General features: G+C 43.9%; 1 protein-coding gene and 1 long non-coding RNA gene across 2 annotated transcripts in view; both read right to left on the reverse strand.

The window, feature by feature from the left end:
* Positions 1-19,983, reverse strand: part of SART1 (spliceosome associated factor 1, recruiter of U4/U6.U5 tri-snRNP) — a 414,579-nt gene that overhangs the window by 92,391 nt on the left and 302,205 nt on the right. Inside the window, exons 11-13 of the mRNA XM_078660694.1 lie at positions 6,890-7,032; positions 2,021-2,148; positions 1,173-1,343 (exon numbers count right to left, since the gene is read on the reverse strand). Coding sequence (XP_078516820.1) covers positions 1,173-1,343; positions 2,021-2,148; positions 6,890-7,032 — 442 coding nt within the window. The remainder of the gene's footprint in view (positions 1-1,172; positions 1,344-2,020; positions 2,149-6,889; positions 7,033-19,983) is intronic.
* On the reverse strand, positions 14,672-15,832 carry LOC144781718 (uncharacterized). The gene is made up of 3 exons (XR_013601056.1): positions 15,740-15,832; positions 15,117-15,206; positions 14,672-14,795 (listed from the first exon to the last, which is right to left on the reverse strand). It is a non-coding gene; the product is annotated as an uncharacterized LOC144781718 (long non-coding RNA).

A 19,983-nucleotide genomic window follows, 5' to 3' on the forward strand; every position in this document is an offset into this window, starting at 1 on the left:
TGTGTGGCTGGCTCTGGGTGTGTGTGTGTGTGGCTGGCTCTGGGTGTGTGTGTGTGGCTCTGGGTGTGTGTGTCTGGCTGTCTCTGGGTGTGTGTGGCTCTGGGTGTGTGTGTGTGGTAGTAATTGCTGTCTGCTGAGCTCGTCCGTAGGGTACAATAGGTCTCACATTTGCGAGAGATTAAGCTAATGGCAATGTAAATGACAATGCCATTTATTTATTTGTTTTCAAAACCAACACATAAATAAAAATTTTGTCATTTACAATGCCAAAAGCTCTAACTTTTCCAAAGGCGAAACCATTGCATTGTAAATGCTTGTTATAAACTGGTGTTGGATTTCTATGGTGTGGTCAATTTTGTTTTCAATTGTTCTGGTGGTGTTTAAATGATTTATACTTGTTCCTTTGTGTACGCCTTGCTGCACAGAGCCACAGCTACCCAGGATTGAGCTTAAAGTATGACAAACTAAACCTACTGGCCCTAAAGGGGTTGGTAAGTGCATTAAATAGTGCAGTGGCACAACAACACCATATAATGCACCCCATTTCCTCACAATTACATTTATGTATTTGAAGTTTGTTTTCTGCTCCAGACAAAACCGTTCCCCAGTCCTTGAAATGGAAATATTTGCACCATCTGGCCACCCAAGCATGTCTTTAAATCGATTATTTCAACAATCAAGATTTGAAGGTGCCTAATTAACTTTAATAAAGTGTCTGTTACAGCGTTGCACCGTGTGGGTGGCAATGCTGGTCAATTTGACCTAGAAAACAAGTCTACAAATGATGCAGTAGATTGTGGAGTATGCTGCTAGAGCACCAAATTTGTTTATGTTCACCAAGAAAACACTGCAGCTGTACAAATGTGTTTTCACCTGTCTTTTGTATAGGTTTCCCAAAGCATACAAAGGTAAAACTACCTCTCGCAAACAAAGTAAATGGCAAAGAGGAATAACGCATGGAGTTATAAGGCGTTTCAGGGACTGCATCAAAGTAATTGTTATAATTGGAGAAAAAGTAGCAGCAAAGATAAACACTGCCTTTTGAAACACACAAGTGACAGAAAGGCACTGAAAATATAGAATTTGCATGTTTGAAGAAAAGATTGATAAAACAATTAAGATTCAACAAGATAGGGTGGATCATGTATTTGAACTTCATACAAAGGACATACCACAAGATCTTCCTGGTCCTCTCGATTCCCAGCTAGACCATATGTAGGTATCTCTCCCAGTGTCCTGCAGAATTCTGAGGTTGCATTGAAGACAATAGCTCCTTTCTTTTCTGGGTCATCATCATCTTCTCTACCCTTCGAGGCTTCCAGCTTCTTCACCATATCAACAACCTGCCACACAAACAGATCATTTCAACAGCAGAGTAAAGCGTAACATCTCTATTCTATTGGCCAAAGTCTGCAATACAAACCTGTGTCTTAACCTTTGGTGGCAATACCGTCATAAAATGGCATCCATGTAGGCCATAAATGTTGTTGTTGTTGGAAGATGAGCTTAGAGAACTCCACTATACTTCAGATCATGCACCATCCTGCAAAGGGCACTTAATTTCTAAAACCTGGCTCTCCCGAAAGTAGGACTTCATCTATCAATAACTAAATCTATTATAGTGACCATAGTACGCATTTAGCGAGTCCTTAGTCTCTTCAACATTAAACTGCAATGAGACGCTCCTCAAAATATTATGGTGTTACAGACCCTAATTTAGAGGACTTTGACAAACTTGAAACAATTATTTCCAATCTGGAACAGCAAATCCTTGAATATCAGGACTGAGGTGAAATACCAGGTTTGTATGATTCTAGTACTTAGATAGTTTGAGACTGTAGTTCAGGGACATGCAGCATAGGCTTCAATACGTCCTCTGGTCTGGTCTGCTGGAGGTGCTGTCTAAGATTCATTTGGAAAGGCTTAGAAATACTGTAGGCTTGGACTGAGGTGTATATGCAGAGCTCATTGCTGTACCATGACTGCAATTGATACCGGCAACCCACGTGGGCTAACTCACCTTCTCACCACTGTCCTTCAGCTGCTGCAGTTGCTTCAGTTTCCTGCCTTTCTCCAGCTGTTTCTGAAGTTCCAGCTCAGCCTCATCCTCTTCAATGTGCACAGGAGAGTCTGGTGATTTCCCTTCCTCTATAAAAAAATCAAAACAAGAAGCTTCATGAACAATGCCTAGAATCCCACAGATTACCAGATCTTAAATAATCCCACAGATTACCAGATTTTAAATACATCGAGACTGCTAAAAAGTATCACATGCAAGCATTTGTTTTAAATACTCAGCCACTTGTAGCATGTATGCTCCAATAACTTCCTATTCTGGACTTTAAAGTCCTGCATTTAGACTTGAAAGGGGAGGAGACAGAAGGACTAGCATAAAACCAAAGTATAACAGGAAGGGAGATAAATAGACAAGGACTTGGTGAACAGTTCCAAAATTGAAAGTAATCAGCAAGAGATCAATTTCAAACTAAAACGTATTAAAAACCAATCCAAATAACTCTTTTTTAGCTTACTAAGGCCTACACATTTAGATATGCTCCACAAGTGTAATAGTTTGGTTTTGTTGATGTACAATAGCAGCATTTCATCTATTTCTAACTACCCACCTTTTTGCCAACACAGAACATGAGGCACAAGTAAATACAGTGATTAAAATTGGCAAATCAGTATCTCCGAAATTAGTGAAGCGTTTGGTTGAGATTACATCTCAGATATTTTGGCCCTAGTCTACAACTAAGACACTTTGAGGATCTAGAGGTATGGCTCACTGTGTATTTAAGACATATGTATCCAGGCAAGGTACAGGAGGAGTGAAGGAGGTTAAGGGAGAGCGGAAAAGTGCAGCTCTCAGAAGCTGTGCTATGGGCGTATTTCAATCAAGCCATTAATCAGTAGTTTTATAGAGCGCTTCTGGTCACCCGTGAGAGTACAGAGGCACTGGCAGGGTCTAGTTGATTAGCTGAATAGCCAGGACTTCAGGGACTTTCGGAACTCTGGACCAGTTGGGGAGGTCCGTATTTGAAAGGATAGCTAGTTCCAAGTCACTGCTGCTAGGTAGGTAGGAGTGACCCCTCTGCATCTGCTACGTCTGATGCGGGGTGAGGGTTAGAGAAAGGGACGCAGAGGTGTCTAGTGGGCTGAAGGAAGTTCAGGCGTTAGTTCAGGTAGCGGGTCGACAGCTACCACTTTAAGAGCTTTCTATGGTTATCAAAGACCACTAAAATCATGAGGTTGCCTCGATTAGCACAAAGTGCATCACCTAAATAAGGATGCATCATATACTAAGCCAGCCTCTAAAGTGTGTATTTGCAAATGTCTTGCATTCCTCTGTGTTAAGCCTAAGGCTGTTCGAACACACTTGACCCTAACAGAGCACTTTGGGATTGCATAGCAAGGTCTGTCCGCTCATAAGGGAACCCCTGGACTCTTTCCATGGTATATCAGATTTTTGATACATCACATAAGGAGCCATCTTCTTACAGCCCCTGTTCACTAATAAGGGATACCTGGACACTCTGCACAGTGCACCTCATTTTAATACCCTATATAGAGAGCTAGCTTCCTACAGTGCCCATGACGGTCAAAGGGCAAACTAAAGAGTTTTGGAGCCTTTGGCTGCCGACGGAGTGGTGGACTGGCCCTACCTCTGGCTTCCCGACCCACAGAGGCTGAGGGTACTGTATCCTCGGCCAGCCTGTGGCTGGGAAACTTGCAGGTCATAGTAGCTGCGCTACTAAAGATGTGGCTGAAAGCCCCTTCCATGGCAACGAAAGGCAAACTGGGGTTGGTGAGGGCCATGCACAGGCCCAAGGACCTGGCTGTAGCTCTACTGTCCTTAAAGCACTCCAGCGCTGAGTCTGCTTTGTCTTCAAAGAGACAGGAGCCATCAAAGGACACCCATAAGCTAAGGTTGGACATTGAGTAGCCTGGTGGGGCTCTGGAAGGTCACCGACAAAGAAGCTGCTCTACCCAGTGAGTCGGTTGTGTCCAGCACACATTGAATCGTCAACTTCGCTGCATCTCTCCCGTCAGACACAGCCTTGAAGAGTATGGTCCAGGCCTCCACTGGAACCATGGGCAGAACCTGCGCAACTGAATCCCCCCGGGCCCGGAAGTAACAGTTTAAACGGCACGTGGTGTTCACGGAGGGCAGAGTCAGGCGGGTGAACGGGAGAATGAGGCTCGGACCACCAAGCTCTCCAGGGTAGGGTGTTGTGTGAGAAAGTTGGGGTCCCCTGGGGCCGGGCAGGAACAGCGATAGGCAATTGTGAGACCCTGTGCAGGGTGTGGACCAAGTCCCTAGCAGGACGTCCGTGAGAGCCTTATTAAATGGCAAAAGAATTTCTGAAGGGGTCACGCCCGGCTAAAGCACCTCCGTCAAGACGCAAGTCTTGACTACCACTGAGGGTAGCCTAAGTTCCAGTACCTTGGCTGCCCTTCTCACCACTATAGCAAATGTCCCCTTCTCCGTAGTCACAGTAGGAGAGCATGCCAGTACCTGGAGAGATGTCCAGTCTACTAGCATCTGCCAATTCCTCACACCAGTTCATGCTGGGGTCTAGGGGCTGGTATTCTTCGGGTCCCGTGACTCCTCCTAATCCTCCCAGCCCATAAGAATAGGGAGACCGGAACCTGAAAGGCATTGCTTCAGTTGGCCTCGGGTGACGCCCCTCCGGCTCCGTGCCGGAGTCAGGGATGAAAATGGGGACCGAGCCAGGAGCATCTGGATCAGGACCAGTGCAGGCTGCGGAGACATGACCAGCACCTGTCCTGGTTCATACGTGGACCCCAGGGGCCCAACTTGAGCTGAGGCCAAACCACCAGTGGAAAAGCAGTGGGGGTCCCTCCCGAACCCACGGGGCCCAAACACACGCCAGCGGGAACAGGCCACCTAAGTATGAGGTGCATGGCTTCCGAACTCGAAGTTGGGTGGGGGTCGCTCCGGCTCCCAGAAACTCGGGGAGGCACGGAGCCGGCCGGGGCACAGCCTCAATGGAAGAGCGAGACCGCAAATGACTGTTCCCTCTTCTCATCAGATGACTTTGATGGACAGGGTTAAGTCTTCGACCTCTTCGACTTTTTAGCCTTCTTGCACTTGTGGGACTTACCCGCAGGCAATTTCGAGTGCGACAAGGATCTTGGGTTCTGCGACCAATCCTCAGACCTTCCTCTTGAACGGGATCTAGACAGTCAAGGCATTGGTCATCGGGCAGCAAGGAGCTTGAGGCAGCTCTCCTTCGAATCCTTGGGGTAGACTGCACAGCAGTCAACACAGGTCCTTGCGCTGTGGTCGCGCTCAAGGTACCAGAGGCAAACAAAGTACAGGCCTGTCACAACATCTGCCGGAGACAGGCACCGCAGGGCTTGAAGCTATCCTTCCTAGTGGACATCCTGTCACACAAGGAGAAAAATTTCAGAAACAGACAAAAAGTCTAAAAAGATCAGTCGAAAACTGACTGGGGGTAGCAACCTCCATATCTACGCTGACTGACAGAGAGAAAAGAACTGAAGTCAGCGCGCTGGGTTGGCACCAATAAAGGTACAGCACATGTTACTTCTGGCGTGAACCACGCCATGCAGAGTGAAACACCACCACAAACCGGCGTGCAGAGGTACTGCTCCCAAACATTTCCGGATCCAGTCTGACGTCTGGGGATAATTCAAAGGTAAGGAGTCTGCGACTAGAAGTCTCTATATGATTGCTGCAATTATCTGTATTGATTGTTATTAATTATGCAAACAATAATATGTTCAATATTTAATTCACAATGCCTATTGCCCACCAGCCTTGAAGGAGTATTTCTATTTTGCAGTATCTGAAAATAGATATTTTAAAAATATATAACTGAGCTGGGATAAGAGTGCATTAGTTTACCACTAGTTGTAGGAAGAGATCAGTTTACCCTGATTGGGTTTCAGTCCAACTGAAATCATTATATTATGGAATCACTATCCAAAACTTAAACACAGCGTTGATTAGACTGTTGACCTACGTAAAGTTTTGGTAAGTAAAATTTCCAAAGCCATGTGCAATAATGAAGAGTGGTTGCATTAAGAACGGAGAATAATTCCAACTGACGAAAAAATGAATTACTTCTTGAAAAAACTTTAAATAAAATAAATTATTTAGCTGTAAAAGACTTTAGAGTCCAGTCATCTGTTTGGAAATGTTCATGCATGCTGGCGATTTTAATGTTATATGAACTCAAAGTGAAATATTTACCAGAGGTGAGACGACTATTGTTTATTGTTATATGACCAGTAAACGACTACAGTTCTTCCACACTCCTGATGGTCTATCCAAAGAACAGGGTGCTAGAATGTGAGCCTGTGATAAAAAGAAGTCTAGTGATTGAAAAAATCCAGAAATCCCCGCGGGGACAGAGGCCAAAAATGTTCATCCCCATTACAAATAATTTCTAAGAACACGGGCAAAAGACAACCCAATACAGGTGAAATGTACTTAGGGTGGGCTGGTCCCAAACACTGCAAGTTAAGGCAATGAAGGTCGGCTGCAGCACAAGTATCTGCTAAAACAGACAGCTCCCTGAAAACCCAGTAAAGAAATATCAACCAAGTGTGTAGTTGGTAATCCACATTGAAAGGCATGGAGGTGTCCTAGAAATGAACAATTATGGCATCTGGTATTAGAAAAAAAAAGTCCTAGCCGTAAACCAGCAGCCTGTGGCCAGGTGCAAGAAGCTTCCAAATGGTTTTCTTTTCAGCAATGGGCAAAATGTGTACACGTCACCGGCACTGCCGCTGTGGTCAATCAAATGACATTAAAGTACTTTTAAGCCTAATAAACATACCATTTAGAATCTTGGCTGTCAAGTATAGGTGGAAGAATTGAGGTATCAGGAATACTTACCATCGTCACTGATATCCATTTTTTCTACCCGCCGGTCATCAGATTGAGGAAATAAATCTGGGTATTCAGCCCCAATTTCATAGTACTCGCCCTCTTCCAACTCTTCTTCAGGCTCGGAGCGCCATAAGCCTCTGCCACGTATTCTGTCAAGAAAAGATACTCATTTTTATGAACTTTCTCACTCCTAGACTGTGAATATAAGGACACAAAATATTGAAGAATATTGATCTATTATTTATACATGGAAAACATCTTCCACGCCTACCCCTTCACAAATATGAGAAAGTCTGGAAAGCAATTTAAGGAAAATCAGGGCTCGACAAATCAAAAAAATCTTACTTGACCTGCAGGTTGAGTAAGTACACTTTTCTACTCGACCTAACCTCAATTGCACTCGACCCACAAATTGGCACCCGGCACTGAAGTGGCAGATATCACTCGCCAGCCCGGTCAAGTAGGCCTCAAAACTGGCTCGCCCTTGAAGAAATATACTTGCATTTGCGAGCGGTCGAGTACATTTGTCGAGCCCTGAAAATTTTACTTACCCAGTAAGCATCTGTTAGTGGCTTGTGGTGCTGTAGATTCACATGCTATGCATAATACTGCTATCTAGTGTTGGGCCACCACAAGTGCAAGTTGTTTTTCTTCTAAGAAAGTCTTTTGAGTCACGAGGTACTGTGACTCCTCCTCTTGCTGGTAATGTGCATGGTCATCGACTCCATTGTTAGACTGTTCTTCCTCACGGCAGGTGAGGATGGAATGCGAAGCGAAGCATTGAATAGAGAGATGTCCGTGCAAAGAAAGAGGAAAGTGAAGTCGAAAGGTGACAGCAGCAACTACAGGTGCCCAAGGAGAAGGGTGGCCGCATGTGAATCTACAGCACCACATGCCACTAAAAGATACTAACAGGGCAAGTAACATTTCATGTGTGGCTGTAGGTAAACATGCTGTGCATGGACTGTAAAGCAGTCCTCCCAGAAAAAGTGGTGGCTAGACTGTGCAAATTGTAGAGGTTTGAAAAAAGTGTACGGAGAACTGCCTAGCCAACACTGGCTTGTTTGCGGGCTAGTACTCCTACACAATAATTCTTTGTAAAAGTATATGGTGTCGACCATGTAGCTGCTTTATAGATGTCAGCTATAGGAATGTTCCACAGGAAGGCCAAAATGGCTCCTTTTTCCGAGATGAGTGTGCTCTAGGAGGAATAGGCAGGGTCGCTTTAGCATAGCATGTCTGGATGCATTTAACCATCCATCTTGCCTTGCCCGATGTGGACAGGAGCCTTCCCTTTGTAGGGTTTGGAGAAAGCAACAAAAAGCTGTTGTGTTTTCCTAAAGGATTTAGCTCGGTCAGTATAGTACATGAGGGCCGGTTTAACATCTAAGGTATGGAGAGCCCGTTCTGCAACTGAGTCAAGTTGAGGACAAAAACAGGAAGTTCAATGGACTGAGCGAGGTGGAACTATGAGACCACCTTTGGTCGTAATTTGGGGTTGGTGGGGAAGAGAACCCTATCTCTGTGTATCTAGAAGAAAAGTTAGGGTTAGTGCCTGAAGCTCACTGGCATGCCAGAGGAAGTGATGATGACCAGAAATGCTACCTTTCAAGAGAGAAACTGATGGGGGCAGGAGTGGAGAGGTTCGAACGTAGGGCTCATTAGTCTTGTTAATACAGTGTTAAGGTTTTATGTTGAGGCTGCCAGGACCAGAGGAGGAACGACTCTTCAGACTCTCCTTAAAGGCTTTAATGACAACTCAGAAGAGGGAAACGTGTTGCCTGTTTTGAAGGTAGGCGGCTACAGCAGCCAGGGTAGTTGTATGGATGTGAAAGCTAAACCACAAGTTTGTAAGTGAAGCAGATAGACAAGGGACTAAAGTGTTTGGAACAACAATACTAGAAAAATCTCTTCCACTTGGCAGCATAACAGGCACGCTAGGCTACAGCGCCTCAATAAGAATGTTCATGCATTTGGGTCAAAGATCAAGGTACCCAAATTCTAAAATTTCAGGAGCCAGATTCAAGATTGAGAGACCTGGGGTCCCGGTGCCCGATTTCTCCTTGGTTCTGCTTGAGAAGGTTTGGCCTGTTGGGAAGTCTCTCTTGCGGAACCACTGAGAGTTCGAGGAGGGGGATGAACCATGGCTGGCATGCCTAGGTGGGAGCCAACAGGATGAGGGTGAGAGATGTCTGCTGAAGCCTCCAAACAATAAACAGAAGTAATAGGAGAGGGAGAAAAGCGTAAGTAAATATCCCTGACCAAATCATCCATAGCGCATTGCCTCTGGACTGTGGGTGTAGGAACATGGAGACGAAGCTTGGGCAGGTGACGTTTTCTGCTGTGGTGAAGAGGTCCATCTCTGGTATCCCCCAAGGATTGAAGTACTCGAGGAAGACTTGCGGGTGGATTTCCCACTTGTGGATCTGTTGCTGAATCAGGCTGAGGAGGTCAGCAAAGTCGTTGTCCACTCCCAGCAAGTATTCTGCGAACAGATGGATCTTGTGTCAGAGGGCCTACCTCCAGATACTCTGAAGTAGGTGAGATTAGCTGTAGGGATCTGCTGCCCCCTTGCTTCTGAAGATAAAAAATGGCTGTCATGTTGTCTGTCCTGAGGAGGTCTACTTGGTCAATAAAGTGGGGGAAGCAAAGCTTTCAATGCATGCTAACAGCGAGTAGTTCCAGTGCGCACCCCAACCCGTAACGGAGGAGTCCATTTTTATGGTCCTCTGCGGAACTGGGATGAGTAAAAGCGACCCCTGCAACAGGTTGTTGGTGTTCCACAATTGCAGAGAACGATATGTAGGGTGGCTGATCAACACTAGAGTGTCCTAATGACCCTCCGCTTGGAACCGCTTGAGCACCAAGCACTACTGCAACAGGCGTATGTGCAATCTGAAATCTACTCGCCCACTCGCTATGGCAAGTCAGACTATTAGGTTGAGCTAGATTTAGGACCTTCTCGCCCATTCCAGCGAGTTAACAAAGAACGAATGTATGACGTTACAACGCATACTATTACAACGCATGCTTTTACAACGCATTTTTTACAACGCATTGTCTTTTACCACAAATGATTTCACAACACAAACCAATACAACACAAATATATAAAATATATTAAAATACTCATTACAACGCAAGATATACTACGCATGCCATTACAACGCAAAAAATCGTTAATTTTTTTTTTGTAAAATACCTCCTGGCACGGATGCAGGGAAAATAGGTGTTTTGGGTGCGGAAGTGTATTAAAATGTGGATAGAAACTGAGCACACATACGTTAAAAAGTACTCGGTAAAGAAATTAATACTCTGGTATTAATTTTAATACTCTAGTATTGGTAGAGTATTCAAAATTACTAGAAAACAACAATTTTCACAAATACAAAAGGGATTTAAAAGAAGAAATTCACATAATATAGAAAAAATTATGAAATGTACCCAAAAAAAAAAGTCGATAACACAGAGCTGAAAAGAAAACGACGAGACCACCATTTTTTACCCTGAAGTCTTACAACAGTTTCAATGACAAAATATTGACCCGATGGCACACAAAATGGAGGTGAAAACAGACATATTTCACACTAACTGGCAAAATCGTAAACACAAATTAAATTATATGTTTTCACATTAAATAAATGAGAAAAAAACATGAAGTACATATTTTTGTGAAAAAAATGGTAGTACATCAAAAGGGATATAAAAGGAGCCGTCCACCATTTTGAAAGCAGTGGTCAACTGAATACCAACGAGAGCACACGCTTATTTAGCTGCCACTCACTATCCGAGAAACTGACACTGTGACAAAGCAAAACAGACTCTCAGATATATCATGATTAAGTAACTAAAATTACAAATCAATTACTTGCTAGTATTTTAAAATAAGCAAATCAATATTTTGTGAAATGTACATTTAAAAAAAGAATTATGATAACTTTTAACAAAGTTTGTAGAGGAGTGAAAAATGCTAGGGTGCTTACAATGAATTTACAAATCGGAAGAGAGTGTGGGGTTAATAAAAACTTTTCAACAGTGACAATGAGCCTTGTTTTGCTAAAAAGAAGCATATTGTTGTGGAAAAACACATTTAAAATCATTGTTTTACCAGTATACGTGGTAGTTGTTTAAGCAAAATGATGTCTTGTGGGGTACTGAATAATATTTAAATAAGTGCAAGGTGTACCTAGAAAAGAGAAAACAAAGTAGTACTATATGAATAAGTGAAGGTAGAAATGACGATGACAAAATGTCACAAAACAGAATTTAAAGATACTACTGAATCACAGTGAAGTCACTTATGTTTGAAAAGGTGAATTGTGGAGAAGTAACAAAAATTATTTTTAAAAATGGGTGCTTTGATCATTGCAAAAGCTAATAACTTTAATTTTAGAAAAATTGGTAAAAGTATAAATTAATTTAAATTAAAAGCAAACTAATTGTATTCATATAGATACCAGCACCCAGACAATTGAGAACACAACTTCATAACTGATCCACCTTCAAAAAGGCATCCAAAATTCATTATCAGCACCTTCAATCTTCTAAACAACTTTTAAACGAGTACATTTGATAAAAATTATGCCCCCAAAAATTAAAATGTATTTCTCCAAAGCAACTAACACATATTTAAACAATAGAACTGTTTCTAATCTAATTTTTTTACTCTTCCAGATCTAAAGAAGATTCAACACATGAAAAATAACCTGAGAACAAAAATCCAGAAATCAAAAGACAAGAAGGAAGTCAAAACATTTTAAAAGGTAATTTGTACTAAAAAACAATGCAAATTGAAATATTTTTTTCCACAGTATATTATCGTCCACAACAAAGGTGAAACTGGTTCCATCCAAAAATTTAAAGACAATGGTGGGATAATAACTAATTAAACATAGGTAGTACTTTAATGTGCCAAATATAAGTTGCAGGAAACGGAAAGCGGTACCACTTAGTAATATAAAGAATACACAACCGATGCAAAGGACTACAACAGTATATTAGAGGTGAAAAAAGTAATTAAAGAAGTGCTTTCCGTAAAAATAAATACTTGACAGTGTGTGGATGAGGGAGGCTCGTGAATTTCATGAGGCTACATGCAACATTCCAAAATGAAAAAATTAGAATGATTCAACTTTCATATTGTTTTAGAGGTACTACTTACATGATGACCTATTCTAAGCATTGTATTTTTAAAAAAAACAAGAAATGCAAATAACACATTTTTAAAACAATATCACCATATGTTTGTAATTACATAAGCCATATTTTTATCTTGTCGACAGATAACAGTCAGACAATAAAGAACACTAATTCAATCCAAAAATACAGAAACACCTGCTTCAACAGTCAACATTAAATTGAAAGGGGAGTTAATTTCCTAAATAATACTAAAGATTAACTAAAACTTTTTTCCCCAAAACGTGCAACACACCTAAAAATCTATACAAATAATTCTGACCTATCTACTTTTCACTTTCAGAAAAAATTATTCTCCATTGAAAACATATTTAAGGATCACAGCTCAACGTGAAGCAAAGCCAACCAATTCAAAAGGTATTTGCAACTAAAAAAACGAATAAAACATTTTTTCAACAGGCAGATAAAATGTTTTATAATGTATTTATAATGCAACAAATAAAAGTGACATAATATAACAGATATACTTTTCCCAATAAAAACTGACAATCAAAAATGTTCTTTAACCGCATGCGCGCTAGCGGTTTTCCCGCTGCGCGCTGAGTTTTAAAAAAAAGACGCGTTACATGACGAGCTCAGCTCGTCATGAGCATACGAGTGTCGTCGCTCATGACGAGCTCAGCTCGTCATGAGCGCGGAAGTGGTTAAAAAGTCTTTAAAATTGGACGATAATGCTCATCTAAACTGATAATATATTTAATAACTTACATTTTTTTTCTTTTTCTTTACATTTCAGATAATGTCTTCAAATAAGAAAGCAAATTATATAACCTCAAACAAGGGAAACTGGCTCCTCAAGAATGCAGGGTACATTGATTGCAAGGAGAGACTAACAGAACCAATGTGTCATTGGAGGTGTGTGCAATACTACTCAAACCATTGCACAGGCAGAGCGGTTACACTGGGTGACTCTGTTTTAAAAACCACAGACCATAACCACTCTGCCTCTGCAATGGTGATTGAGGTTAGAAAAACAATTAATGAAATGAAGGAAATTGCAAGCACCTCCAATGACTCCTGTGGTTCTATTTTGAGGGAGGTTGCACAACACGTCCCAACTCATGTTGCCAGCAGTATGCTCATTATACCCAATCTGAGACGTATTATACAACGCAAAAAACAGGCAAGTAACCCACAAAGAGTTACACCACAAACCTTCTCTGACATACTTATTCCTCCTGAACTCTCTCTTTCTATTTCTAATGAAACTTTTTTACTGCATGACAACCAAAACCCTCTGAAAAGAATCCTCATTTTTAGCACACCACGTAATCTAGTTAAGTTGGAGAATAGTGATGTTTGGATGATGGATGGGACGTTTAAAAGCACGCCCCATCCATTCACCCAAATATACACCATTCATGCTAAAATGAACAATACAGTAGTTCCCTTGGTATACAGTTTGCTACCTGATAAACAAACCACAACTTACACTGAACTTTTAACAGTGATAAAATCCAAAACACCCAACAAAAGTCCTAGGAAAATTATTGACTTTGAATTTGCAATGATTAATGTTACTTCCAAAACGTACGTGGATACCCTAATTCAAGGATGTTTTTTCCACTTTTCCCAGGCATTTTGGCATAAGATACAAAAAACATCCTTAGTTGTGGATTACGTATCAGATAGCAAACTGCAATTCGAACTAGAAAAACTAACTGCACTTTGCTTTGTTCTTCCTGATAGTGTAGACAAGTACTACACTGCAATTACAGAATCTGACTATTTTTCAACAAACTAAGAAAAATTGGCACCCTTACTAAATTATTTTGAAGACGCATGGATTGGGCATCTAAGCAGGTCGGGTCGCAGGAGGAAGCCACGTTTCCATGTGGAGTGGTGGAACTGCTACTCGAGCTGCTTAGAAGGAGGAGCAAAGACAAACAATGCCATAGAGGGATGGCACAACTTCTTCAACCATACAATTGGCAAAGCTGACCCTAACTTTTATAATTTTTTGGAAACTTTGAGGAAGCAGCAAAGTTTCCAAGAAATGAGAATGTCACAAGCATTAACAGGTAGTCTAAAGCCACGTATTAGCAAAAAATCTAAAATGTCAGAAAGACTATTGGCAACTTTACAACAATTTCCGTTGCGTCTGGCTTCAGACTACCTGGATAATGTTGCATACATTCTACATTACTAATACACACTCACTTTTACTTTCCTGTTTTGCCCTAAAATGTACATCTTGTTAAAATTGGCATTTTTTAAACATATATAAAATTTGTAAGTCGGGTCACCTTACCTTAGATGTGTTTAACTTTCCAATCCAAATAATGGAATCCAGGATTTACTTTTTTTCCCCCCAAAAAAAGTACACATGCGCAAATCCCCCCAAAAAATGTTGTTTTAAACAACCCATTTTCCATAAGGATGTTTTTTTGCAAAAAGTAAGTATTCTATAATGTCCTTTTTTTTTCTCGATACAACGAAGACATTTCCAAAAATTCATGGTCCGTTCAAGACATTGTATGAACAAAATTAAAGCATACAAAAAAATCCAACAAAAAGAAAAATGTTGATTTCAAAAGAGCCAATCCATAAGTAATTCTTCTCCTGCTCCCACGTTTTTAATCCGAAACTTCCCAGATAATTAACCTTCTCCAATTTTTATTCAAAAATCCAAACCTTCCGATTCCGCAATCCAAAAAAACAAAATAAAATTCCCAAAAAGCATTGAAGTCTTCCTTGAAAAATCCTCAATGTCCATCCTGAAACCCAAAATAAATCCATATGACGAAAATCGAACATTTCTTTCAGCGCATTTATAAATTAAAGTACTTTTTGCATTTTTTTTAAACAAATAACATTATTTACAATTAGATATCCTTTCTAGATCCTAATATTTAAACTCAAACATTTTTAAAAGATAAACACGTGACCCGACCTGGGCATACACTATCAACATGGTTGGTAACATCTTACGATAAATCAAATTAAACACATTAATGAGATGTAAAAACCTACCTCATCTCTCCTTGCAATAAAAGTCACTCAAGCACTATTGTATTTAAGTTTATAACGTTTCTTACCTGAGAGCAGGTCTCCCAAGCTTGTGCTCTGTCCGGCGACGCTCCTCAAAATGGCTGCCTTCAAGTATCACGTTTACGTGTAAACGTCATCTGGAGCAACAAAATATGAAAACGGACAATTTCTTTCTTTCTAATGTTTAACATACTATTAAAGTGTATTTTCATCAAATTAACGCATTTTGTACATTTTGAATACATTATAAAGATATAAAAAATACATATTTTTTTATAAAAATATTATTAACCCCTACTATGCTGGTGACGGAACCACTCCGTCACCAGCCACGGGTGGGCTGTGCTAATGACGGAGTGGTTCCGTCACGGCCGACCGCCGCGCCTGCGCTGATTTCGCACCTGCGCGGTGCGTTCTATTATGCGGGCGGGGCCATGACGGAACCACTCCGTCATTAGCACAGCCCACCAGGGGCTGGTGACGGAGTGGTTCCGTCACCAGCATGCCGGCGCCTAGCGTGCCCCCCTCCCCCCCAGCGCTGCGGCGGTAATTCCAAGGAGTTAAAAAAAAAAGAAACACTCGCATTTTTATTAATCTTTTTTTAGTAATATATTAAAATATAACTACTACTTTAAATACTGTGTAATTTGGATTAATAAAATGTTCTTACCTTTTAGCTGCTCCATCAGGCTTGTATTCACTCCTGCGATCCTCTCCAAATGATTTTGAATATCATAGACGCGGCAATCTCCTTAAGAACTATAGAAATAAAAGAAGGACTTTGTTTCCCCATTCACATCAATGTAAAAGCGTGGGGAAAAGTATCCTCATCCTTTTTTTAAATAATTAACTTAAAAGTATAATTTATTAAAAAAAAAATCTGTGTTAAAATTACTATAACAAATTGTAATGAAAATTTGTTTAAAAAAGCATGCTAATTTTAATTAATATTTCAAATTTTTTAAATAAATGTTATATTTTTAAAATTATATTTTAAAATGCTTTAATGCCTCAAACAATTTTTTTTATTTATAAAAAAAGATATTTTTTGTAAATAAATTAAAATGTATTTTATTAGAATATTTTAAATTAATTAAAATTTTAAGGGTAAGTCCTGGATAGTGTGGGTTTCTTACTCCAGGGAGGGTGCATCTGTAGGGTTAGTGCTGGATAGTGCATGGGTAATAAAATAATTACTATTCTAACTCCATGGGGGTGCATCTGTAGTGAAAGCGCTGGATAGTGTAGTGGTAATAATTACTATTATCACTCCAGGGGGGTGCATCTGTAGTCTAAGTGCTGGTTAGTGTAGGGGTAATAATTACTATTTTAATTCCAGTGGGGAGCATCTGTAGGGTAAGTGCTGGATAGTGTAGGGTTAATAATTACTATTCTAACTCCATGGAGGTGCATCTGTAGGGTAAGTGCTGGATAGTGTAGGGTTAATAATTACTATTCTAACTCCATGGAGGTGCATCTGTAGGGTAAGTGCTTGTTAGTGTAGGAGTAATATTTACTATTCTAACTCCAGGGGGATGCATCTGTAGGGTAAGTGCTGGATACTGTAGGAATAATAATTACTATTCTAACTCCAGTTTGATGCATCTGTAGTGTAAATGATGAATAGTGTAGGGGTACTAATTACTTTTCTAACTCCAATCAATCAATCAGTACATTTGTAAAGCGCGCTACTTACCCGTGAGGGTCTCAAGGTGCTGGGGGGGGGCTGCTACTGATCGAAGAGCCAGGTCTTGAGAAGTCTTCTGAAAGCCAGCAGGTCTTGGGTCTGTCGTAGATTGCTAGGGCGGGTGTTCCAGGTTTTGGCGGCGAGGTAAGAGAAGGATCTGCCGCCGCCGGTTGTTTTCCGGATACGAGGAACTGTGGCGAGGGCAAGGCTGGCAGAGCGGGGGCTGCGGGTGGGGGTGTGGACGCTGAATCGGTCGTTGAGGTATGCTGGTCCGGCGTTGAGTAGGGCTTTGTGTGCGTAGATGAGGAGTTTGAAGGTGATCCTCTTGTTGACGGGAGTCAGTGCAGGCCTCTCAGGTGGGATGTGATGTGGCTGTGTCGGGGGACGTCGAGGATCAGTCGTGCCGAGGCGTTCTAGATGCGTTGCAGCCTTCTCAGGAGCTTGGTTGTTCCTGCGTAGAGGGCGTTCCCGTAGTCCAGTCTGCTGGTGACAAGGGCCTGGGTGAGGGTTTTCCTCGTGTCGGAGGGGATCCATTTGAAGATTCTGCGGAGCATTCGGAGGGTGTTGAAGCAGGACGCGGAGACGGCGTTGACTTGTTTGGTCATGGAGAGGGCAGAGTCGAGGATGATCCCCAGGTTGCGTGCGTGGTCGGTGGGTTCTGGGGCTGTTCCTAGCGCTGTTGGCCACCAGGAGTCGTCCCAGGCTGATGGAGTGGGGCCGAGGATGAGGACCTCCGTCTTGTCTGAGTTCAGCTTCAGCCTGCTGTCCTTCATCCATTCTGCGACGGCCTTCATTCCTCTGTAGAGGTTGGTTTTGGCGGTGTGGGGGTCTTCGGTGAGGGATATGATCAGCTGGGTGGCTCGGCGTAGGAGATGATGTTGAGGATATGTTGTCGTGCGACGAGGGCAAGTGGTGCCATGTAGATATTGAATAGCGTCGGGCTGAGGGAAGATCCTTGTGGGACGCTGCAGATGATCTCGGTGGTCTTGGAGCAGAAGGGTGGGAGGCGGACGCTCTGGGTTCTGCCGGAGAGGAAGGATGGGGTCCAGGCCAGGGCCTTCACTTGGATTCCGGCGTTATGGAGGCGTGCTGTTAGCGTGTGGTGACAGACCGTGTCGAAGGCTGCTGATAGGTCCAGAAGGATGAGGGTGACTTTCTCCTTTGTCCATCAGGATCCTGATTTCATCAGTGGCGGCGATGCGGGCGGTCACGGTGCTGTGGTTGTTGCGGAAGCCGGACTAGGATGGGTCCAGGAAGTTGTAGTCTTCGAGGTAGCGGGTCAGCTGTCTGTTGACAATCTTCTCCGTGATTTTTGCCGGGAAAGGGAGCAGGGAGATGGGCCGGAAGTTCTTGAGGCCTTGGGGTCCGCCTTGGGTTTCTTCAGTAGGGCATTGATCTTGGCGTGCTTCCAGCTCTCCAGGAAGGTTTCTGTCTCGAAGGAGCTGTTGATTCTTTTCCGGAGATGGGGTGCGATGGCTGTGCTGGCTTTGTTGAAGACGTGGTGGGGGCATGGGTCAGATGGGGATCCGGAGTGGATGGAGTTCATGGTCTTGATGGTGTCTTCGTCGCGGACGTTGGACCATGCAGTCAACCGACCTGTGTGGGTGGAGGTCGCAGGGGTGGTGGCCTCGGCAGTGGGTGTGGGGGAGTCAGAGTTGAAGCTGTCGTGGATGTCGGTGATCTTGTGGTGAAAGAAGGTGGCCAGTGAGTCGCACAGGTCTTGCGATGGGGGAATGTCGTTGGTGTTGGAGCTGGGGTTGGAGAGTTCTTTCACGATGCTGAAGAGCTCTTTGGTGTTGTGTGCGTTGTTGTCTAGGCGGTCCTTGAAGGCGGTCCTCTTGGCGGTCCTGATAAGATGGGGGTGTCTGCGGGTGGCGTTCTTGTGGGCTGTGTAGCTGTCTGGAGTTCGGTTGTGGAGCCATCTCTTCTCCAGCTTCCGACAGGAGCGCTTGGAGGTCCGAAGGTCTTCGGTGAACCATGCGGCTTTCTCGTTGGTGTGGTTGGTAGCGGAGGTCTTGAGTGGGGCGAGGGTGTCGGTGCAGTCGCTGATCCACTGTTTGAGGTTGATGGCGGCGGTGTCGGGGTCAGTGGGTGGTCTCAGGGCGAGGGTGGTGATCAGTTGGTCCTTGGTGACCTTGCCCCAGCAGCGGCGTGGCAGCTGTTGGGTGTGGTGGTGTGTGGTGGGTTTCTTGAAGGTGAAGTGAACGCATCTGTGGTCGGTCCAGTGGGTTTCGGTGGTGTGGTTGAAGGCGACGTGGGGGCTTGCGGAGAAGATGGGGTCCAGTGTGTGTCTAGCGGCGTGGGTGGGTGCCGTCCCAAGCTGTTTGAGTCCGAGGTTGGCGAGGTTGTTGTTCTCAAGGTGGAAGTTCAGGTCCCCAAGGAGGATGTAGTCCGTGGAGGTGGGGGCGTGGGTGCTGATGAGGTCGTTGGGGGCGTCGCTGAACTGTGGTCGAGGTCCGGGTGGTCTGTAGACGAGTGTTCCTCTGAGGGTGGTGTAAGGGTCGGTGTGGATCTGGAAGTGCATGTGCTCGGCGGCGGTGAGGGTGTCGTCAATGTTGGTTGAGACTCTCAGGTGTCGTTGTGGACGATGGCGATTCCCCCTCCCACTCCGTTGGTGCGGTCTCTGCGGGAGATCTTGTAGCCCTCGGGGATGGCTATGGCGATGTCTGGTGCCGAGGTGGCGTTCAGGAAGGCGACGTCAGGGGTGGTTGAGTCTAGGAGGTCACAGAGTTCGATGGCGTGTTTGCGAGCGGAGCGGGTGTTGAGGAGGATGCACCCGAGGTGGTTGGGTTCTCTGGTTGATGGTTTGGCGGGCCGGATGCTGGTGAAGCTGCAGTTCCGGCAGGTGAAGGGCCCTTGGGTGTGCTTAGGGGTGGCCCGGTAGCAGGAGTGGTCTTGTCCGGTGTTGAGTGTGTGGAGGGTGCTGGGGTCGTAGTGCAGTCTGGTGTTGTGGCGGCTTCGGGGTCCAGGGGTTCTGGCGCTGGGCGCGGTCCAGGCGCGGATGGGCGCAGACGGGCTTGCCTTTGGCGTGCCTTCGGCGCACAATCGGCGCGTCCGGGCGGCGGAGGCCATTTAAGCGGTGGGAGGAGGCGCGGCTGGGAGGCGGGAGCGGGGCGGCGAGGGGAGTGGCCACGAGGAAGCGGCGGGAAGCGAGTGGCACAGAAGGCAAGATGGGGGGGTGGAGGGGGGTGGCGGAGGGCTGTGGCGGTAAATTTAACAGAAACACG

Source organism: Lissotriton helveticus, chromosome 9, assembly GCF_964261635.1.
Source record: "Lissotriton helveticus chromosome 9, aLisHel1.1, whole genome shotgun sequence".
In the NCBI taxonomy this organism is placed as follows: domain Eukaryota; kingdom Metazoa; phylum Chordata; class Amphibia; order Caudata; family Salamandridae; genus Lissotriton; species Lissotriton helveticus.